This window comes from Theobroma umbraticum, unplaced genomic scaffold (genome assembly GCF_002168275.2).
Source record: "Theobroma umbraticum cultivar Fairchild unplaced genomic scaffold, ASM216827v3 scaffold_56.0, whole genome shotgun sequence".
NCBI classification, from domain to species: Eukaryota; Viridiplantae; Streptophyta; class Magnoliopsida; order Malvales; family Malvaceae; genus Theobroma; species Theobroma umbraticum.
Window position 1 is genome coordinate 10,060,600 of NW_018397256.1, and position 22,833 is coordinate 10,083,432.

The 22,833-nt window shown below is 34.2% G+C and overlaps 4 protein-coding genes across 13 annotated transcripts; 1 reads left to right on the forward strand and 3 right to left on the reverse strand.

Annotated features, from left to right (window-relative positions):
* Positions 1–873: 873 nt before the first annotated feature.
* LOC110410736 (casein kinase 1-like protein 1) lies at positions 874–6,379 on the forward strand. Its single transcript, XM_021420601.2, is given in 16 exon segments — positions 874–1,557; positions 1,635–1,675; positions 2,707–2,776; positions 2,910–3,058; positions 3,148–3,243; positions 3,346–3,416; positions 4,240–4,301; positions 4,406–4,469; positions 4,557–4,641; positions 4,779–4,905; positions 5,009–5,091; positions 5,170–5,233; positions 5,466–5,608; positions 6,010–6,084; positions 6,086–6,209; positions 6,212–6,379. Coding segments are annotated over 16 exon segments (1,410 nt in total). The 5' UTR covers positions 874–1,481; the 3' UTR covers positions 6,292–6,379.
* Positions 6,380–6,417: 38 nt separating this feature from the next.
* LOC110410392 (DUF3511 domain protein (DUF3511)) lies at positions 6,418–8,049 on the reverse strand. The gene has a single exon (XM_089782565.1). It carries the CDS (start codon positions 7,880–7,882, stop codon positions 7,508–7,510), a length of 375 nt encoding a protein of 124 aa, XP_089638691.1. The 5' UTR covers positions 7,883–8,049; the 3' UTR covers positions 6,418–7,507.
* A 229-nt stretch (positions 8,050–8,278) lies between these two features.
* Positions 8,279–15,471, reverse strand: TAG1 (membrane bound O-acyl transferase (MBOAT) family protein). 10 transcript variants are annotated; one of them, XR_002444689.2, is made up of 18 exons: positions 14,658–15,471; positions 14,304–14,387; positions 14,135–14,208; positions 13,904–13,979; positions 13,599–13,666; positions 13,031–13,154; positions 12,506–12,583; positions 12,212–12,313; positions 11,966–12,102; positions 11,432–11,513; positions 11,291–11,311; positions 10,837–10,899; positions 10,613–10,660; positions 9,935–9,997; positions 9,719–9,772; positions 9,128–9,310; positions 8,758–8,874; positions 8,279–8,664 (listed from the first exon to the last, which is right to left on the reverse strand). XR_002444689.2 is itself a non-coding variant. In XM_021420597.2 (17 exons), the coding sequence occupies exons 2-17, from the start codon at positions 14,985–14,987 to the stop codon at positions 9,206–9,208; spliced, it is 1,509 nt and encodes a 502-aa protein (XP_021276272.1). In that variant the 5' UTR covers positions 14,988–15,008; positions 15,317–15,459; the 3' UTR covers positions 8,977–9,205. The 10 variants fall into 10 exon arrangements, 4 of the variants coding, with proteins under 4 accessions (XP_021276272.1, XP_021276273.1, XP_021276275.1 ...); XR_002444688.2 differs by having other exon boundaries at positions 8,279–8,669; XR_002444691.2 differs by having other exon boundaries at positions 8,279–8,874; positions 9,128–9,278.
* Positions 15,472–17,135: 1,664 nt separating this feature from the next.
* Positions 17,136–20,048, reverse strand: LOC110410583 (eukaryotic initiation factor 4A-2-like). Its single transcript, XM_021420351.2, has 5 exons — positions 19,862–20,048; positions 19,289–19,358; positions 19,010–19,116; positions 18,305–18,735; positions 17,136–18,117 (listed from the first exon to the last, which is right to left on the reverse strand). The coding sequence occupies exons 2-5, from the start codon at positions 19,354–19,356 to the stop codon at positions 17,482–17,484; spliced, it is 1,242 nt and encodes a 413-aa protein (XP_021276026.1). The 5' UTR covers positions 19,357–19,358; positions 19,862–20,048; the 3' UTR covers positions 17,136–17,481.
* Between the last annotated feature and the right edge of the window lie 2,785 nt (positions 20,049–22,833).

Genomic DNA, 22,833 nt, shown 5'->3' on the forward strand with positions numbered 1-22,833 from the left:
ACCGAATATATAAAAAAGTATTTTTCAATTTTTGAAATATTTTTTTATTTTGATTATTAGTAAGATTTAAATCTATTATAAATATGTATTTATGAAAAGATGATTATTGAAATATTTTTTTATTATAATTATTAGTAAGATTTATTTCATTTATAAATAAAAAATTTAATTATATTGAATGATTTTATTAAAATAATATTTTTAATTGTAATAATATTGTATAATTTAAATATTAATATTGAAATTAATTTTTTTAAAATTAAATATTAATATTTTTATTTTTTAATATTTTAAGTTAAATATTAATATTTATCAAACTTACACTCATAAACTTATTTTTATTGTTTTTTGAAAAATGTCTTATGTCTTTCAAAGATGTAAGATATTTTTTATAATTAGTCCTATTAACTTGTAAAATATTTTATATCTGAAATTAATTTTTTATTTATAAAATAAATATAAATTTTAAAAAATATTTTATTATAAAACAAACGAACCCTTAACTTTAATGAATTCTATATAAGTTCCTCCGTGTCATCTTCTGGTGTACGTAGCCAAGAGCCGCAAGTTGAACTCTGGGCTCGGCAGACATTCCCCATTTTAATGGACCCAATGGCCCATGTTCAATTGGATTGTAGACATTGCAGACGGCTCAATTGGATTTTTAGCTCGGCTCATATTTGCGCCGAGAGCATGCTAAACTAAAGTGTTCGGATAAAAAAGATCACGTGGCAAACTGACTCCGATAGATTTCAGACGGATAAAAAAGCACGTGACGGAGGAAGCCCTCCCCTTGACAGTGGCGCGAAAATACATTTTTTACTCAAGAGGAACTTTCGCATCCTTTGCACGCGTACCAAACACGCGTGGCCTAGCATCTCTCGCTCTCTCTCTCTCTCTCTATCTCTCTCTCTATCAAACCCAGAAATTTATTTTTATTTTCATTTTTTAAAAAAGAAAAAGGAAAGCAAGAAAGCGAGGAAAAAGAAAAAGAAAGAGAGAGACCCACACAGAACAAAAACAGACACGTCCTCCGTCGTTCGTTCGCTTCGATTGGATCAAATCCATAATGCGAGAAAACAAAGTTTTTAGAGAGAGAAAATATGCAAATTTACCTGTTTTTAGAGAGAGAAATAGAATTATGATTTCTTAGCTACGTCTGCCCTCTTTGGATTAACCTAACATAACCCTAGTGTTTTTTTGTTTAATTTTATTTCTTTTTTTGATTTAAAACAAACACGGAACTCTAGATCTTTTTTATTTTTTTCCCTCTTGATTTTTCTGTAGAATTTTTTTATTTATTTCAAGTGATCGAAAATTTGGATGTGTTGGAATTGTCGTTGCGGTTGATTCGGTGTTTAGTGTCACCGTATAATTTCCTCGTTTTTTTTATTTGGGGGATTTTCTAAATTAGGGTTTCGGATTATAGTTAGGGTTTCGAATTTTCTTCCTTCTTTTTTTACTTATTTTAAGTCGAGTTGATGGAGCCTCGTGTGGGTAATAAGTTTCGTCTTGGTCGTAAGATCGGTAGCGGTTCTTTTGGAGAGATCTATCTGGGTTTGTTAAATATTCTTTTTCGTTTGATTTTTCCTTTTTTTTAGTATAATTTGGTGATTGATTTTTTTTCTCTGCAGGTACGAATATTCAGACGAATGAAGAGGTTGCCATTAAGCTTGTAAGCAGTACTTGCTTATTTCTATTTTTGTTGAATATTGTATGATTTTCTTGCTTTTCTTGTTTGTTTATTTCTAACTTTAGTTTGTTGCATGATAGTGTGTTCGTTTATAAAATAGCAATGTAGTTGTTGTGCTGGTTTAGGTTTTAATTCGATCCCGCTGTTCATTAGATTTCTTGTGTAAACAGGATCATTTATAACTTAGTGATGCAGTTGAGTCATAGTTTATTTTGAAGCAAAAAAGTTTAGAAATCTGCTATGGTATAATTAATTGGTTTCTAGATAATATGTAGCGGAAAGATAAATAAAAATGCTTTTATTTAAGTCAAGTTCTATTTCAACTTATAGGAGGTCATTTGAGTGTATTGTCTTGGATAGAAGTATACTGTTCATGGGAAGCATGACAGTATTTTGCTTGACCTGGTGTTGAATCTTTTTTACAGTTTTTTGGTTTGTGTTAAACAAACGATAATCATAGTTTGTGGACTCCCTTGATGGAAAAAGGGGAAACAGTGAAGCAGACTATTAATTAAGCTTTAACAGGATGGGATTATCATATCTCATCAAATGGAGGATCAAATTAGTTCATAAGTAATTTCTTTTTATTTTCTAATGGTTGGCTGGCATCATAGTGGATAAGAAGAATATACTTTGGGTGGTTATCTCCTGAGATAAATAAGGTTCAACTCCATGACTTCCTTTGTAAGTCTTGATTATCATGGTATGTACATTATTCTCATAATTTTCTTGATATTCGGTGCGAATTGGTTGAACGCCAATCAATGATACTTATTAGTTTTTATGAGGGGGCGTTTTCATTTTGAATAAGATAATTAACTAATAACTTTCGACTTTAATTAATGGTTTGATTCAATTGGTTCCAAGTTCTAATGTTCTGTACAATAATTGCTTTCTTATATTTAGTAATTTGATAGTGATTTTCTCCTTTGATGCTGTCGTTTTAACCATAATAAATTCTTTTGGTATATGAGGAAGTTTATGACCTTTTTTATACTTCTTTTAATGATCAGGAAAATGTGAAGACTAAGCATCCTCAGCTGCTATATGAATCAAAGTTATACAGGATCCTGCAGGGAGGAAGTAATGATGCTTTGAGTTGTCTTTTGGTTTTCTAGAACATAAAGTTCTTTGTTCAATATTTCATATTTATAAATCATATTGTTTCTTATGACTGCAACTGTTGACTGCCCCTTCTTGATCTTCCTCTTGGCAGCTGGGATTCCAAATGTGAGATGGTTCGGAGCTGAGGGAGATTATAATGTTCTGGTTATGGATTTGCTTGGACCTAGTCTTGAAGATCTATTTAATTTCTGCAGTAGGAAACTCTCATTGAAGTCAGTTCTCATGCTTGCAGATCAAATGGTAGCTTCGTTGAATGTCATGTATCTGCTAATTCATTTCCTTTATTTTAATGTCTTATCACTTTATGCAATTTTGTTTTTTTTGCCCAGATCAATCGTGTCGAATTTGTTCATTCAAAATCATTCCTACATCGAGATATTAAGCCCGACAATTTTCTCATGGGCTTGGGAAGGCGTGCGAATCAGGTTTCTCTATTCTGGTCAAAATATCATTATGACAGATGTCTTTTTTTTCGGTTATATGTTGCAGGAGATTTTAATATTTTATTTCTTTTCACTTTCACATAGGTCTACATCATCGACTTTGGTCTGGCTAAGAAATATAGAGACAGTTCAACGCATCAACACATTCCTTACAGGTGAGAGAAGTTTGCATGTCTATGATCTAATGTATTTTACATGTAGTTTCAAAGGAGTGTATTTGTTTCAATTACCCCCCCCCCCCCCTTTCCCCTTAAAATGGAAGAAATACTTTTATTTCATCCCTTCTTTATTTCTCATCTTCTTGAGTTGTTTACTAATACCAACATGGTCATCTGAGCTGATTCCCTTCTTTGTTCTTCACCTCCTCGCTTAGAAGGGGTGAGTTCTGAAGGATTCCCTTAACTTTTCTGTGATTATTATGGATTTATGCATATAAATCTACCATATATTTTTGGAATGAAAATGTTCACAGAGAAATGATATTATACTCAATACATAACTCATGTCAATGTGTGAATGAATTAATATGATGCAAAAATAAATTCAAGCATTGGACATTGCCAATAAAATAAAGTTATTAACTTTTATTTTGGGCTCTAGTACCTTAGAACACATGTTTCCATTTCCAGTTTTGTTCCATAATCAGTCTGCAATTTAATTGAGCTGTCTGGTCCTGGTTTGTTTTGTCTTCTGAGTTTTGGGATTCTCCAATAAGGTTGGTTATAACATTTTAACTTATAGCTGTAATCTTTTAGCATGGCATTTATTTGTGATTTTCCAAGATCAAGCATTGTGAAGAACTGTCACAAGGGTAGTACCTGTACTTGTAGTGGTGGAAATGATGATGCATCCGACTTCTTTGCTTTGCACCAGCATGTTCTATGTTCCAATATTCTTTTTACTGATTTTTCTGTTGATAATATGTGGTGGATGTGCCTGGCCAATATTTTATATTCTACCTGGTAATGACTGTTTCAGGGAAAATAAGAATCTGACTGGAACTGCAAGATATGCAAGCATGAACACACACTTGGGCATTGGTATGTATGGTCAATGGTTTACTTCTGGTGTCTTTTCTTTAATTTGTAGGCCTTTCTTCAAGTCTTCTTAATTTTGATTCTTTCTGCCCTTATATACCATGTAGAGCAAAGCCGTAGGGATGATTTAGAGTCTCTTGGATATGTGCTCATGTACTTCCTAAGAGGAAGGTGATTCTTGCTACCTATGCTACATTTTTGGTTGTCTTGTGTTCATTTCCTTAATAGTTTCTTTATTGATGCCTCTTCTTTTAATAGTCTTCCTTGGCAAGGTCTGAAGGCTGGAACTAAGAAACAGAAATATGAGAAAATTAGTGAGAAGAAGGTTTCTACTTCAATCGAGGTAAGGATGTCCTTAAATATTGCAGCTGCATTAGGTTTTGATAAAGGGAATTTGAAGCAATAGAAAGAGGTAGATATGTGGCTTAGAGGTTCTGATTTTACATTCAAAGTTGTGACTGAAGATTGATGCTGTTTCAGGCCTTATGTCGAGGTTATCCAACAGAGTTTGCATCGTACTTCCATTATTGCCGTTCACTAAGGTTTGATGATAAGCCAGACTATGCTTATCTTAAAAGAATATTTCGTGACCTCTTCATTCGTGAAGGTTTGAATTTACAGTCTTAGCAGTACATGCTATCAACATGTGTTGACTCCACAGATCACAGTGACATCACATCTTCTTATTGTTCTTGTTCATTGCTGAACAGGCTTCCAGTTTGATTATGTCTTTGATTGGACCATTTTGAAGTATCAGCAATCACAGCTGGCAACTCCTCCAGCTCGAGCTGTTGTGAGTGCTTAGTAGGGTGTTTTACTTATGTTAGTAATTGGTTGGGAATGCATCTTTTGTAATGCTTCTCCTTGTTAGGGCCCTGGTGCTGGAACAAGTTCTGCCATGCCCCCTGCAATTGCTAATGCTGACAGACATACAGGTAGCTGGTGCTCCTTTCAAATGATTGATTACTGAGGTTTTGATTACTCAAGTGTGCATGTTTACATCCACGCGTGCATGCACAATGTTATTCCTTTCCGAATTTCTTAAAATTCTCTTTGATATTTAATAAGAAAATGAAATACATGCATTAGTATCATCTGATCGCCTTCTTTCAAGTTGGAAAATCAAATTATGCTTGGAATTATACGATTTGCATCTCATTGTTGCAGCAGGGGAGGATGTTCGAGCAGCTGGTTTGTCATCCATGGATTCCTCTCGGCGGAGAACATCAGGACCCTTGATGACTTCTGGAAGTTATGCAAAGCAGAAAAGTCCAGTTGCAAATGACCCTGTAATTACTAAAGATTCTATGGTAAATTTTATGATTATGTGGTTATGTGCATTGCACTTGTATATAGTTATTTGAGATTTGTTATCGATTTTGCATTTTATTCCAGTTACTGTGTTGCGTCCTTTTCAGTTTTGGGCATATCTCTAGTTTTCATTTGTGATGGTACATGACGACCGATATTAGGATATGTCTCTGTCATCTGCAAGTCTCTTTTTAGTTGAATTAGGAGGCTTCGTAGTCATATACTTATGTCCAAAAGTTGGATCTGTGCTTTAGATTCCCTGTACAACATTTTTAGTAACAAATATTGGTAATTTTGAACTGCTCCTATGATGTAGTCCCATTTCCTTTTAGCAGTAGCATTGTATATATCATTTTGTTCTTAACTTTTTAGAGCTAATTTGGATTTTACTTGGATTAAGTTTATGGGGCAGTCTGGTGGATCCACTTCAAGGCGAGTTGCTGTTTCTAGCAGTCGTGATGCATTTGCTGTTAGTTGAGGCTGAGGCCCAGCGTTCTCGTACGACTGATGCTAGCCCTGGAGCATTGCACAAAATTTCAAGTCAACAACGAAGTCCTGTTGAATCTGCTGATGCAAAGCGGACATTGTCTGGGAGAAACACGTTCATGTCAAGAACTACGAAGCTGCGCTCAAGGGAATTGAGGGCCTGCAATTTGAAAGTGATGAGAGAGTTCATTATTGAATGCTCAGCTATATGAATTGTTGTAAACCATGAGATGGTTGATGTACTACTACTACTACATTTTAGAAGAAGTATGCTTCCTTCTTTTTTTTTTTTGGGTGGGGGTGGGGGAGGGGGGCTGTTTTCAAGGAATTTGTAACTTGGGAGCTCCTGGTATGATTTGAGTGCACCCAAAGCATAAAGTTGTCCACCGATGGAAAGCTTGTGAAGTGAGAATTGACTGCATCAAAGTTGTTGCCTGTGAGGCTAGACGGTGTGGTGTGGCTACTATTTTCCTAACAGTTTTTAACTCCTGTTTTTGTGGTGTACCTTTCATTTAAGATATCATATGCTTTCTCAGTCATCTGGACTTCTTGAGGTTTGAAACTTTTATGGCATTGTAAATTTTGTACTGTATTCATGTTACGCCTTGTTCTGACGTTTTCTTTTTTATATTACTGCTCCGAAGCCAAATTTATATGTTCTTTTTTCTTGTAGCGGCTTATCTATTTATATATACAAACGTATTACGGGAAAGTGGGGTTCAAGACAAGGTTATTCTTGTGAACTTAACAGCAGAAAATGGTCATCGATTAATTTTAAGCATTGCTTTGCATCAGGCCCCTTTCTGTTTTCCCTTTCATCTTGTGGGATTTTCTTGTTCCGTTGACCAACTGGAATTAACCCTGAGCTCCCTTTCGAACATCAGTTTGGTTGAAATAAACAACGTCAAAGATTGGACAGGTGGGTTACAAGTAAGAAGTTCCAACGCAGGGATGCTGATGCTGATGCTGCTGCGGGTTATCGGTCTGCTGGTCTCATCTCCCTTTTCACAATCAACAATTGCCTTGACCCGCAATCCCCAACCCTCTGCTGCTAGCCTTGAAATTCGTCAGACTATCACCAGTTCTACCACAAGCATTGGATTTTCATGTTCCAATTGTCAATGTAATTATGCCTCCGGAATCAGATAGCTTACAATTTGGGAAAAGACGAAACGAGCCTTGAACCACAAACAGAAAGCAAAGTTTAAACTCCTCGAAAGGCATCATATTTTAATTAACAATTCTAAAGATATACCCAGGTATACAAAGCAATTTACAACGATTATTAACTTAACGGGACCATTGCGTTAGATCTCAAACATCTTTGGTCTTTACCCACGTATTCATTCAAAGGACCGTGAAACAGTAGAGATTGAACCAACCAACCAAGTAGATTAAATTGACCCACAAATTTACCACCATCCATGAACTACCCTAGTGTACCTATCCTTGAGCCACCTAAAACTCTTCTTTAAAGACCCTTTCACCTTCCCTTCAACAGTGTAAACCTTATAGCTAGCCACCCTCTTCTTCCTCTTCAACTCCGGATCGTTGAAACTCCAGCTCTTTGAAGAAGACCCCTTTGTTGACTTGCCTTTCTTGAACTTAGCATCCGTATTCGGCATCTGGGTCTGGCCAGGGCGCGTTGCTGAGGCATAGGATGCACTGTAACACCTAAGATCTTGCATGCTGTGGATACCGTTCCTAAACGACGAAGTGGGTCCGCTATAGCTCCCTATATGATGCATTCTTCCATCGCCACATGATTTGGATCTCAAGTCTTCCATGAATTCTCACAGAGATTTTGGGGTAGGGAATTGCTCTCTTAATCTCTTGAAGCTAGGAGTTTGAAGCTTCTCTCTCGCAAAGCTGTAGTGTCTATAAATTAAATGGAATTTGTGCTTTGGAGTGTTGTGGAATTATAGAGTTTGATTTCATGGAGACCAGACAATTTTTCTTGTATGATTCTACGATGAGCTGACTTTAAATAATGCAATTGCGTCGGTGGTTCTTACATAAAGTTGGCAAAGGTCGGGTGTTATAAAGCCAAATCCACTCATTCACATGACTTCATGTAGCGCTTGGTTACATTCAACCACATCATTAATTTACGTATTCTACCTGCTAATTGCTTCATTTCAAACGACAAAAAATAGTATCTACTTGTAATACTTAGTTTGCATGTCTACATGTTTTCCTTCATATCACTTCATCAACCTAAAAACCTTCATTAAAGCATTAAAGTTGACCATATTTAGCCTAACCCAAATGATAATTAAATGAGGATACATGGCTCCCACTTTCCGCCACCCGTTATCATGATGGTGTGGCTCTAGGCCCCTTCTATAATTGTTATTACCATAAATGTACTTTTTCATTTCTGGGACAAAGGCTGCTTTGCTGGGCTCCACTCGTGTCAATATCCAGCACACAACTCCATTAAATGATAAAAATATAACGGACTCTTCTCTCTCTTTCTTCTTCTTTTGAAATGCAGCACTTTATCTATAAAAATCATCACAGTAACGAAGATTTCCACTTCCCAAGCGAGAAAAAAACCAAGTTCAGTCTAGACTACAAACAGAGATTAGACAATTTCAGAAACGTGCGCTGTAAACAGGGTTTTTGCCGGAATTGGAATAGCCTCATTTGTTATACTCACAGGGAAGCAATTGAAGAGGGAACTTGCAAACGTTTATGGGCCACGAGATTGTTGCCTCCAAACTCCCACGCCTTACTAATTCCAGTCACGTTTCTCAAAGAGTAAATTATGGGCAAACTGTAGACAAGAGGCCGGGCGTGCATCATGTACAACTTTCCACTGATAAACACAACAGTCAGCGGGATGAAACGTGTACCACATTTGTGGCATTGCTAGTGCTTTATGCTTTCAAAATTGCTTGTGAATTGATGGGATTAACAAATATCCGCTCAGGAAAATGATATTATGGGTCATCAAAACATCTCAGCAGGAAGTGAAATATACAAATCCAAAGCAAGCACAGCAATGCTAGATGATATAGATGAGTTACCACATATAAAACCAATCCACAGCCGCTACTGGATCAAGTTGCATCACTAGGCACCAGGTCGTTGTAAAATGTAGTAGATTAATCTGCTTTCCCTTTGCGATTCATCAAATCATGGTAGTACAGAAGCACACACATCGGCTGACCAAGAATGCTGAAAATGAACCAGAAAATCATATTTCCCACCTGGAATTGGAAGGAAAAATGTCAACTGTCATACGCCAATAGACAGGCATCAGCATACCACAGGAACACGATACTCTAGGTGATAGTCTATATACATTGCATATCCTCGAGCAAAACAAATAAAGGAACAGAAGGAATTCTAGTTGTTAATTTCCCTTTCTTCTCTTCCACCATATGATACCTAGGCTCTTGCTATGCTCAGAATACCCCTACATCACTACAACAAGCCCACTGGCATACATTCAGGTGTTCCAGACTCTCAGAATCAGAAAGCAACTTAACTTCTTAACATTTGCTCCGTATAATTTAACCCTCAAGATGTTCATTCGGAGTGGAAATTTGATACTGATAAACAAATTTTAAAAAGAAAAGAAGCTTCATAGATACAAATCAAAGTAAAAAGCATACCATTGAGCTTCTGAACTTAGTTTGCAGATAATTTGAGATCAAGACCAAGGGAACCTGGGCAAAAATTAGGAAGAAAAGGAGAGACAGAAATCTTTTCATAAATCTCATGTCTGATATTGATTCTTGTTCTACTAGTACTGTAGCATATCAAAGTACTAAGTGATTATTGATCTTCATTTCAATATATTAATGTACCAGACACAAGTACATTCTTACCTGAAACATGATGCCAATAAAAGCCCATAACTTAAATACGTGGCAAGGAACAGCGATGCAGAGCTGTAATAAGTAAACAGAATTATGAAACAACAGAAGCAAAATCAATGCAGCAAAATATATTCATAGGATGAAAGAATTAAACAAAGCATGCGATGGTATACAACAAAAAGATATCTACTTCTAAATTTATAAACTAATACTGTAAATTTTTTTATGCGAAAAGCAACTAATACTGTAAATTACTTCCTCCTTTCTCCCCCTTTGCCCAACCTATGCTCTTGTCATGGCAAAAATCATAAGAAACAAGCACTGGCATCTATTGTTTTTATTTTTGTTCCCATTCTTTCCTCCTTGAGTTGCCAGTTATCCTCACTGATAAGGTAACAGCTCTAAACAGGAAAATAGGATCCTCCAAGACAGTTATGACAGCATAAGATTGCTGATTGTTATGAATCTTGATTACACATTTATTTCACAGTGTGAACGGAAGACGATCAAATGTCCGAAAGAAAAGGTAACAATTGGTGCATAACTAAAGTATAAATATTAAATAGTGAGTATATTCAACATCAGACAACAATAATGCAAGAAAATTAAATAATTATGGAATCTCCACCCTATTCTCCATCAACAAAAGGTAAGTTGAAAGAATAAGACCTATGGGAAAACACATACCTCATGGAATACAGCAGAAACCAAGAAGGCAATAACAATGGCAACTCCCTGAATAAAGAGGGAAAAGGAAAAAATATTGATACAAAAATAAACAACTGACTTGGCAAGTATCACCATTGGGAATAAATAGAACCATGACATAACAGCATGCTTGATGGAAAGTTGCCATATTTCCGTCACTTGAAAACTAATGAGATAGAAATCAAGACTTAGGGGAATTTCACCTTTGGTATACCGTTCCTTAGGCATGGAAAATAGATGTGGCGAGCCATCCATTTGTGAACAGGCTGTAATCAATTAAAATTCTATCAACAATTATGTAGATTTTTCCTTCTAACTGGGAAAACAGAAAATGAGAGAGATAACATTTACTGTAAAAAAAGAGTTAAATAGAAGGTTGGAGATAACACATAGGAAGTATTTTGCTATTCTGAAAATTTATTAGAAATAAGGGAGAGCATAACCAGAGAAGGGAATTCAACAGTGCATGAAGATTCCATTAACATTGCATATTACAGTTGAAACAAGAAAATCATAAGAAAGAAGTTCTAAAATTTTGGGTCATATCAAAAACAGCATAATACGACAGCAATGAGAAGACCAAAAAACTCTGGCAATAATTCAGTATAGCAAGTAGGTTAGGGAAAAAAAACAGATTATGAGTAAAATGAAACGTACCATATTCCACATTCTCCAATACTGATGACAGCCATAAAAAGGAAAATCCATGCAAAAAACACAAATTGTTCACATTGAAGTTCACCAAAGCATTGAAAGAAATATAGCCCAAGAAAACAATTTAGGGCTTCTAGAACTTACCTCCTCAACAGTTTTTGCATTCCACCAATCTTTATAGAACTCACGATCCCCAAAACGGAGGAGCTCAGCTAGTATATTTAACCTGTATTTGTAGATCATAAATAAGGGTAATATGCTGCATGCAACATAAATATTATGCTGCCAAAAGTTTTTTAAATGATCAGATAAGGCCGATCTCTGCACATTGTGCAAGTGAGCTAACGTGTGTGCATGCCTAAAAGTGTATGTGTGTGTGTGAGAGAGAGAGAGAGAGCAATCTTTCACATTAATACTCCATCTTACGGAGCAGATTCTGTCTAAATGGTTAAACCTAGAACCAATATGTACCATGGTCAGGAAAGATAAGTCTTTCCTAGCTCTCCAACACTGTGAAGGAGATAGATGCTGGTGCTTGACATGGTTGGCTAAAGTAAACGCAATTGTAGCTATCAATTGAAAAATCAATTACTTAACCGAAATTACAACAGAAATCTTTTATCACAAAACATAAGCGAAAAAAATTGTATTGTCCAGAAATAATAACTGCAGATATACCAGAGGTGAAAAAAGCAGTAGAACATGCAGAGCCACACGTATAAATTTGGAACTGAAAGCTTCAAAACTCTCTCTATGGCGTATAAAAGGTTCCCCTTCAAAGGGTGTTGAGAGTTCCGAACAATTGGATTGATATACTGCAGCATTATGTACATACATATGAAAAATTTTAGCATCTAACAAAAAAATCCCGAAACAAAAGGCAGAATAAGGGACACTAGTACCAACTGAAGAATTGGCACCCACCTGTTCTATTATGAAACCCATGAGTCCGGTAAATACTATTAACTTGATAAATTGACGAACCACCCAACTTTTTCGAACAGCTGGTGTACGAGGATAGCTTTGCTGCAACGGAAATGATCAACATTCAAAACAAGAGATTGCCAATATCAAGCCATGCTGTTTAATACAATTACAGATTAAACAGTAACACATACAGATTCTAGCTTAGGCATTGGGCACTCATACACACTACATTTGCAGCACAAGACAAAGAATAATTATCAGTCTAGGCACTAAAAAGCATATAATTCTTACCTGGTAACATAATGTGGGTGCTACCATGAAGTATGCCAAACTCTTGAAGCTAACATCATACAAGTGGTCCATATCTCCCTAACATCAACAAGAGGATCATACTGAACGGATCAATAATAATGTAAGTAGGACACATGACATGAATTGAAGTACAGAGAAGGGGGAAGATGTAAAGAGCAATTTCTCTTCCTATTCTAATGAAAAAAATCACACCTAATATTTGACCAGATTTTTTATGTGAACCAAGGAGCATTTTTATGATCAAAAACTTATTTTCCAGGCCATATTTCTCCATTCCCAACCAAACTCAAAAAATTGTGCATAAATCATTGATTGCACACGGTTTAATTGTAAAAAGAGAAAAAAGAGGAACCGCAGGGGGAGGGGGGGGTGAGGGGGGAATAGAGAGAACTACAAGCTTTTGTCTGCAGTAAGCCTGCACAATCTTGATTTTCTTTTATCACAAATACGAACATGCTGTTTACATTAATCAACCTTGAAACTTCAGAAGTAATTTTACTATACCTTTTCAGCTGACTTGGCAAGTGCTCTCATATCATTGTTAGTATGAGCATAGGAGACCAATTTTAACCAGACAATACAAGCAAACAGCATCAATGCCACGCCTGATAAAAATGCAGAATCACACCTGCACAATTCAGAGTGAGTCCAATAATTAAGAATGTTCACAACTCTCCTCTTATTCTTTAAGAATCAGGTGTGAAATACTGAATGGAACACAACACAACTACATAAGACCTAAAAATTAAAGAAATTAAAGAGAGAATTATGTACCAGACAGGAAGTTCCTTCACTGAAATTTTGTTAAGTTATAGTTGAGAAAAGGGCTTGAAAATTCTTACGTGGGCTTAGCCCAGGCTTTCATCTAATGCAAACTTAGATACATGTATATAAACTATATATAAGAAAGAAGTTGAGCATCTTGTAAACCTAGTAGGCTAGAGCAACTTAAACCTTGGAAAGCTGACAAAAGAACATATTTCAATGCTAAGTAGACAATTAATAGATAACAATATAATTGGAATAAAAAGCAAATCCAAAGGAAAGAATGGACGAAAAAAAGAAAGTTCACCTGAGAATAACAATAACTGGATACAAAACCGCAATTGTGCTAATGATTGCATGAAGAAAAACAACAACCTACAATATAGAAATTAGCAGTCAAGTTTTTGCAACTCAAAAACACAATGCATTGTCTGGTTCTCCAGGAAGAGTTAGTACACTTTTTCAAGGGCTGAAGCCAAACATATGAAACAGGGAAGCAATTTCCAGATCACCAATTCTTTTCCATTCAAAGTTCAAGTAAAGTAAAAAAGAAAAAAGGAAACAACAAGCTCAATTTCATCAATAGCTGCAGCCTGCAGTTGAAGCGCTTACAGGTTCAGATATATAATTGCGTTGCACCAACTTTTCAACTACAAAGGCCGCAAGTGGGAAAATCGGGAGAGTAAGACTGCAATGTGCACCACCAAGCGGAACATACTGAGTTAAATGATGATCCAGCCCACAAAACCAAGATGAGAACAATAATCCAAGAAGACATGCCTTCCCTCACATGTGATATTCTTAGCAGAAATTAAAATTAAGCTCAGATTAAGGAAGCATTACCAACACATAAAAAGAGGCCAATCACTCAACGATCTTGAACTAAACCAAAATCCAGATCTAATCAACCACCCATACTGCAGCATTTAACAACAAGAAGAATAATAATAGGCCATTAATCCAATAAACTATAAGTCCATTAATACCAACCAACTAAAATTCAAACACAAACCTTCATTAGGTTTTCAATAATAAGCCGGCTGTTTACAGCTACAAGCACTACTATACAGAGGTTGAACAGACCCGCATGACTCTGCTATTATGTTGAAAAAATCACTAATCAGAGCTAGAAATACTAAATTCAATCAATTCAAGCATTCTATTATTTTTAAAACTATCAAGCTTGTAGTAAACTGTATCAAACCCTAACTAACTACCAGAACAAACTTACACTTAAACTTTAAGATTAAAATAACAGAAAAATATATGAACATTCAACAGAAGTAAAACTTTCAGAGGTGGAAACCGCAAAATTCCACATCAAAGCGATGACTATCTCAAATAAAAAGCACGTATAAATAAAAACCTGTTTGAAGATGGCGCCGGAGCTGAGAGGGCTTTCTTTGATCCTCCGATGAGCGGGAACAGAAGGCCGATACGTGAATATTATATCGGAATTACTTGGCATCTCGTTTGCATTTGCTGCAACGTTACTCATCAAATTGGCCGATTCCACTCGATCTCTATTGTCCACGGCCTCGCCGTTCCCCGAATCGTCAGGGTCCGGAGCTCTGGCTGCGGCGGTGGTGGAGGTTCGACGACGAATTGACAAGAGGTTAAGATCTGAGTCGCTGTGAGAGCTGCTGGCCACCGTTGCCATGCTCCCTAAAATCTCCGGTGGCTCGGATATCGCCATTCAAAAATTAAAAAATACAGACTAAAAGAAAAGGGGAGAGTTCCGGAAGGAAGAAGGTTCAGCGAATTGGTATCAAAATTAGAAGCACGTGCGTAAATAAATATTCATTCATGCAAAGAAGACAGCAAAAAAAAAAAATTAAAAGCGGCGAAGAGCAGAACAGAGCAGAGCAGAGCAGAGCAGAGACAAGAGCGAAATTTCGCGAAATGGCAATGAATGAGTGGAAAGTTTAAACGGCTTTTGATATTTAGACTTGTATTTTTCTTTTAATAAAAATAATTGAAAAAAGGAGATGATGATGAACTGATGATGTAAAGCGGTGGCTGTACTTTTGAGAGGTGGAGGTGACAAAGGAAGTTCTCAAATTTTGTAAATTAGCCGCTTTGGTCCGGTCCTTTGGAAGTTTGCTCCGTTAGTATTTTTCTTTTCAGAGAGGAAAATATGTTCGTGTTCCACGGGAGAGCCGCTGCAAAGGAGGACCGGAAATTACCTTTCCCCTCTTTCTTACACCCTGTTATTCAGGTGCACGTTGCCATGCTGCATCCTCCTACATGATTTTATGGGCCATCCTATGTTGTTTGTTTTTTTAACCATAATCATGTAATTATTACTCTAACTATTAATTTAATACTCCGCGAGAAATACGAGTTTGATTCAGTAGTGTTTCACGTATTAATCCTATGCATTCACGTGGCGATAGCTAATTAGTCAACAGAATCAAGGAACATAATTCTACGAGGAATGAGAAGCTATCTTGGGATCTAATAAAATGGTAGGCCAAGCCGTTAAGCACATGGTAAGATGACCAATTAACGTCTAGGCATTTCACTTTTCAGGCTTCAGCAGCAGCTAATTTCAAAGATACTCGTGTATTGCTAATTGCTGATTACCAGGAATCGTATCCGTGTGGGACTCCTGTCACGCGTGTGGTCTGACCAAGGCATGAAGCCATTGTCCTAATTTCGTGTTTCCTTGTATGAATGAAAATCATTGAATCTTGCATATTATTGTAATGGGTCACAGCTCTTTCTGCATTTTATTCTCTCCTTTTTGTGCAAGAAACCCTCTTGGAACCAAAAAAATAGATAGAGAAATGAACATTTTTAAATTTAGAATATATTATTTTAGTCTCTTATTGTTAAACCTTAATTAATTTTTTTTTTATTTTTTAAAATTTCTAAGCAGTCATGTGCAATAAATTTTTACATGAAAATTTTGAATTACTCTTATAAGAAAAATATATTTTTCGAGGCTTGTATCTTATCTGAAATCTCTCTGTCGTTTTGTCGGTGAGTCGAGGCCCATGCCTTGCGGATACTGTGAAGAAATATATTGAGAAAAAAACAATCTTTTAGTGCAACGTGGATTTTTTTTCAAAAGTAGGAAATAGAAATTTACAAATTTCTTAATTTGAAGACACAATATTATACTTTTATTTTGAAAAGAGAAAAATGAAAAAAAGAAAACCTACATAAGCATGTATTCTGCCAAAATATTAATTGTAAAAAAACAAGGAGTAACATCTGTCAAAATATTTAATGTAACCTCAGATTTTCTGCAAAAGTGCCAACCGCCCTGTCCAAATGGCAGTGTTAATAGCAATGAAGTACTGAAACAGAAATTAAGAGCACAGCAGCGGGGCAACATATTAGTAACTCCTGACAGTTTCAGACTCCGCCGCAGAATCTAGCATGCACTTCTGTTTCCATTCTACTCTCTTCGGGAAGCCCCATTCCACGTTTGGGGCTTGGCCCGAAAAGTCATAATATTCTGTTTCTATTTGAAAATGTAGTTATTTCTATTCCTACATTGCAAGGTTAATTAGCTAAGGTAAGGGTTTATACTATATTTATTTATTTTCTTATTTTCCATTTAATAAATATAACAGATAAACAAGGTACCTGTATAAAATAATAGTCATTCCTCATCCATGCAGATGATCTTATTCAAAGCATGCAATTGAAGGAACTTGGATTATAATATTTAATTAGAAGTAGAGATGACAATTAAACAAGTCAAGTTGAATTTGAATCATATCATTTTAAGTTAAATAATTTTTTTTTTTCAAAATTTGAGTAATTTTAAATTTAAATTATCATGAATTCAAGTTATTTGACACTCAGATTAGTCACATTCAAATCATACATATTTAAATCATTTCAAGTTCGAATTATAAACTTTTAAACTAAAAGTGAACAATTTGAACAAATTATTCAGATCAAATCAAATTTTATCGAAAATAATTAACCATAGCCCAAAAAAAAAAACAAATAAACATGTGCCAAGAAAAATGAAACCCCATATATGGACCTTAGTTACCAAACATGCAACAATAATTGCCCACGATACCAAATAAGCCTATGGCTATAAAATAAGACTTTAAAACAAGGGGGAAAATGAGAAAGAAAGGAAAAAAGAGGGAGAGAACAAATAAACTTGCTAAACAGCTTCCAACTGGCTCCAGTCTCCACTAGCAATGATGGGCAAAATCTCATCAAAGAAGATCAGCAACATTCGCTGGCAGCTCCTCAATAATCACATTATAGAACTTCTGGATGTCAAACAACATCCTTTCATCATCGCTTGTCACAAAGTTGATTGCAACACCCTTCCTCCCAAAACGTCCACTTCGTCCAATACGGTGGAGGTAGTTCTCAGGTTGAGTAGGCAGATCATAGTTTATAACAAGAGAGACTTGCTGGACATCAATACCACGAGCAAGAAGATCGGTGGTGATGAGCACACGAGATGACCCAGAACGAAATTCACGCATGATGATGTCTCTTGTATTCTGGTCCATATCTCCATGGGTGGCAGAGACTGTATGGTCTCTGCTCCGCATTTTGTCTGTCAGCCAGTCAACCTTGCGTCTGGTGTTCACAAAAATGACACTCTGAGTAATGGCTAAGGTTTCATACAGATCACATAGTGTCTCAAGCTTCCATTCTTCCTTATCGACATTGACGTGAAACTGTTTTATACCCTCCAGTGTGAGCTCATCACGCTTCACAAGAATCCTCACAGGTTTATTCATAAATTTTCTGGTGATCTCAAGGGCCTCAGGTGGCATTGTTGCAGAGAAGACACCGACTTGCACTTTTTCTGGCAGAAGCTGGAAAATGTCATAGATCTGATAGCAAGAATTTTTCAATCAGAACGATTAAATAATCAAGGGAAATTCCCTTATCATCAATGACAATATGATCAAGTTTAGGGAAATTGAAAAAGAGAAGGCATGTCAAGCATCGAAAATTGAAGAAAAAAAAACCCAAGAATAAGATTAGAACATTTGATAAAGATTATGGCATAAAACTGACCTGATCCTTAAAACCTCGTGACAGCATTTCATCTGCCTCATCTAACACAAACATCTTAATGTGATCAGCACGAAGTGACTTCCTTCGCAGCATATCAAAAACACGACCAGGAGTGCCAACAACAACATGGACACCACTCGATAAGATGCGTTGGTCTTCACGGACACTGGTCCCACCAACACAAGCATGAACCTTCACACCAAGATAGTCTCCTAGTGCTCGCATAACCTTCTCAATCTGTTGAGCTAACTCCCTAGTGGGTGCCAAAACCAAGGCCTGACATTCCACCAAACTATAATCAAGTTGTTGCAGAATCCCAGAACAAAATGTTGCAGTCTTTCCTGTCCCAGACTGAGCCTGTTGAATCACATCAAGTCCCTTACAGAAGGGAACAATTCCTCTTTGCTGAATTGCAGAGGGTTTTTCAAAACCTACAAAACATAAGCTTGCTTAGTTGATGGACCATGCATGGTATGAGGGGACAAAACAAAGGGACACTTCATAATGCATCAATATTTTAAATCACTTCCCTCTACTGATCACTCAAAAAAGCACATCTACATTACAAAAGGAGGTATAAAAACCTCCTAATTCTATAAAGTGGGAAAAACAAAAGTTGCAAAATAATAGTGAAACAATAGAATACAAAAGACAACATCATTACATATGTACAGAGACACATAAAGAAAGCAAAATTATGTCTACCATATGCATAAATTCCCCTCAAAAGATTCTGTAGCAAACCCATGGCATCAAAAGTATCATAAACTTCATCCCATGAGGCAATAACATCCTGTCCATCAGTCAAAAGGCTGCAGCAATCAACATTTCAAAACAAGAAATTAGTATCTGTATTACAAAAAGAAACAGAACGCAAAGCATTTAAGGAAAAACTGTTTTATTAAACAAAAAGAAAAAAGACAACATCTTTAAACAAAAAGCTAAATGCATCTAACTAGACGAAAAAAAAAAGAGAAACCTCACAAGTCATTCATTTTACTATCAAATTGACGAGCATCAAATTGCGATCCCTCTGCTGCAGCCCCTGCCATAACTGCATAAAAACACAAAAAAATTCAAAACAAGAAATACTTAAAAGGCGACAAAAGAAACGATAATCAAATTAACTATTGACAATGCCACAATATTTGGGACAGAAAACCTGGATTTCAATTCACACAACAATTTCTTTCGTTCCCTGGCCTTTTTGTCCTTTAAGGAAAAGTACCATTACAAACAATTCTCTATTTCTATGTCTAAGGTTCCTCTAAACCAAACAAAATAAGCACTAAAAATACAAGAAAACCAAATCGAAAACCATAAATATAAGTCCTAAAAGTCCAATAAGTATCGATACAATTTGGCAATCAATACGTATCAATTAAATCCTAAATATTTCAATACAGTCAAGAAATTAAAAAGGAAATTATCAAAAGGATGGCCAATTAGAATAAGTTGCAAGTTGCAATATTCTCACCAAAATAGGTAAAAAAAAAAAAACTATGAGCAAACTATTAAAATAAAAATGAAGAAAAGGCCATTAGAAAAAAAACATACCTTGAGATGATGATCGCTGAAAATCGAAAAGTCCAAGTGATAAACAGAAGCTTATTCTGAATAAGGTTTTCGATGAAATTAGAGTTTTTTCCCAAACTCCTCGGATCAACGCCGCGGAGTTTCAAGGAAAAAGATGTTGGAGATGAGCAAAGCGAGAGTGAAGTGAGAGTGACAACGGTTCGGTGTCTCAAATACATGCAGTTTGCCCTCCAAGGGCGTGGGCCTTTTTTGTTACATTTGCGGATTTGCCCCCTGGTTCGTTAACCGAGTCAAACCGTTTAAATTTTAAAAGGGAGTTAGATACGGATCACATATGGGCTTAGGCCCAGACCGTATAACTCATAAATCCCTCGCTTTTTTCCAAGTTTTTTATATTCTAAGTTACAATAAAATTTCTATAAATTAATATTATTTTGATCATGAAAACTTATTAATTAATTTTATATATTAATTAATAAAAATAATTTATCAAGATAATTTTTTATTTTTTAAATAATATTAAATAATATATTTATTATATATTGTGATTATACGAATATTATATAATAATCGAATTACGAATTATTATTATTTTATGCACTTATTTTAGGTCAAAAGACCCCTCAAGTCTCTATATTTTTTAATTTTATTCATTTTAATTTCTGTACTAAAAATTGATGTAATTTAGTCCATTAATTTAAAAAATTACGTTAATTTAATCCTTTACCCTAATGATATCTAATTTTATAGTTAAAGGATGATATCAGCGCTGATGTCAATAATGACGTATCACATTTTGATGACGTGACGTTTGAGATGATAATGTGTCATGTCACATAGCACCAGATGATGACATGGTAATGTCACATGATACTATACGATGATGTGATAATGTTGACATGACACTGACGTACTGGCATATTAATACTGTGGCAAATTAAAATTTTTTTTTTAAAAATCTACCACGTCATAAGGACTAAATTAAACAAAAATATATAGCATAGGGATTAAATTAAACAAAATTAAGATGTTAAGGGACTAAATTGAAAAAATATTTAAAAGGTATAAATCTTTAAGTAGATTGTTGATATGCTTATCAATAAGCTAAATATTTAAGTATAAAAGATTTCTGGTGTTAAAAAATATATATAAATATTTTCTTGCTTGATTATTTGATTCTAAAATATGTCAATTAATTTATCTTTTTTACAAAAATTAAGTTTGAATTCTCCTTTTATAAAAAAAATTTTGAAAAAAATTTATACATAAAGTCAAATTTAGATATATAACTTACATTACGTTAAAATAAAATAATATAAAATGACTAAATATGTTGATTTAGTTACAACTTTCACAATTTACAAATACAACTCTTACCCAATTTACTTTTTATTTAAATTTACTTAAATTAGCAAAATATATTGATTTAGTTACAACTTTTACAATTTACAAATATGCATTCTTTTACAATTATTCAACTCTTACCTAATTTATCTTTTTATTTAAATTTACTCAAAATTTCTTATGAAACGATTTTATTTAAATTCAAATACTACAATCAAATTTTGCTAAATTAAAATTAAAATTATTAATTTGAATCTACAAAAAATTATTACTAAAATAAAATGGTACAAATATTTACAGTTATATTTAACTTTATTAATTATAAATGCAATATTTAATCTAACAAATTTCAACTTAAAAAATATAACTTGAAATATTAAAGTAAATAAAAAATTAGAAAGGTGGAGCTCAGATTCTATGATTTTAGTAAGAAGTTTATCATATCCAAATTAAATAAGTCAAAACGAAAAATTATTTTTATAATTATTGTTAATTCTATATCTCTGTTTTTCATTTTTTTAAAATAAAAATTAAATTAACATATTTTGTTAATTTGACTTTAGCTCAAGTTACAAAATAAGTTAAATAAATTTTAAAAATTTATACTATTATAAATAAAAGAAAAAAATTTAGTCAATTTATATTATTTTATGTTAACGTAATATAAGTTATGCACCTAAATTTGACTTTAGATATAAATTTTTTTTCAAAATTATTTTCATAGAAGGAGTATTCAAACTTAATTTTTTTAAAAATTATAAATTAATTTACATATTCTAAAATCAAATAATTAAGTAATAAAATATTTTTATATATTATTTTACATCATAAATCTTTTATACTTAAATATTTAGCTTATTAATAAGCATATTAATAATTTACTTCAAGATTTATATTTTTTTAATATTTTTTTCAATTTAGTCCCTCAACATCTTAATTTTGTCCAATTTAATCTTTGTATTATATATTTTTGTTCAATTTAGTTTCTATGATGTGACAAAAATTTCTGTTTAGAAATTTTTTTAATTGCCACGTAGCACTGATATGTTAGCGTATAGTGCGGCATTGCTATGTCATCACTCAGTGTCATGTGACATGTCACGTTATCATCTCAAAATGCCATGTCATCAAAATATTATACGTCAGCACTGATGTCATCGCAGACGTTATTCTTTAACAGTAAAATTGGATGTCGTTAGAAGGAGATACTAAATTGGTGCAATTCCCTAAATCAAATGACTAAATTGCTTCGATTTGGAGTACATGGACTAAATTGAACAAAATTAAAGAGTATAGGGACTAAAGGGGTATTTTGACCATTTGTTTAATCAAAATAAGTTCATGAATGTGATTAGTTTTATTAAATAGAAGTCATAAATCTATCTATTTTTGTAACAAATTAAAATTACATTTGATGTATACTTAAATAATATACTTCAAAACTATTAAGTTAAAAAAAATCTAAAAAAACATACAATATCACAAGCAGTAAAATCAAATATAGTACTTCTCATTTCAATGGTGTAAATAAATCAATAATGACAAATCTGAAAAGTTAATGCAATAAAAAGAGTTTGAAATAAGGTTCAATGAGACATCAATTTCAAAGAAAAACAAGTAACATTATAATTATATTTAATAAAAGTTTT

Bases quoted from the DNA above. Each gene is read 5' to 3' on its own strand.
- LOC110410392 (XM_089782565.1), bottom strand. From the start codon at position 7,882: ATGGAAGACTTGAGATCCAAATCATGTGGCGATGGAAGAATGCATCAT.
- TAG1 (XM_021420596.2), bottom strand. From the start codon at position 14,987: ATGGCGATATCCGAGCCACCGGAGATTTTAGGGAGCATGGCAACGGTG. The intron at 14,388-14,657 runs GTTTTTATTTAT...TCAACATAATAG, and splicing joins CCGGCGCCATCTTCAAACAG to CAGAGTCATGCGGGTCTGTT. The intron at 12,314-12,505 runs GTAAGAATTATA...TTTCCGTTGCAG, and splicing joins CACCCACATTATGTTACCAG to CAAAGCTATCCTCGTACACC.
- LOC110410583 (XM_021420351.2), bottom strand. From the start codon at position 19,356: ATGGCAGGGGCTGCAGCAGAGGGATCGCAATTTGATGCTCGTCAATTT. The intron at 19,117-19,288 runs GTGAGGTTTCTC...TGATTGCTGCAG, and splicing joins GATAGTAAAATGAATGACTT to CCTTTTGACTGATGGACAGG. The intron at 18,736-19,009 runs GTAGACATAATT...TATGTTTTGTAG, and splicing joins GAGGGGAATTTATGCATATG to GTTTTGAAAAACCCTCTGCA.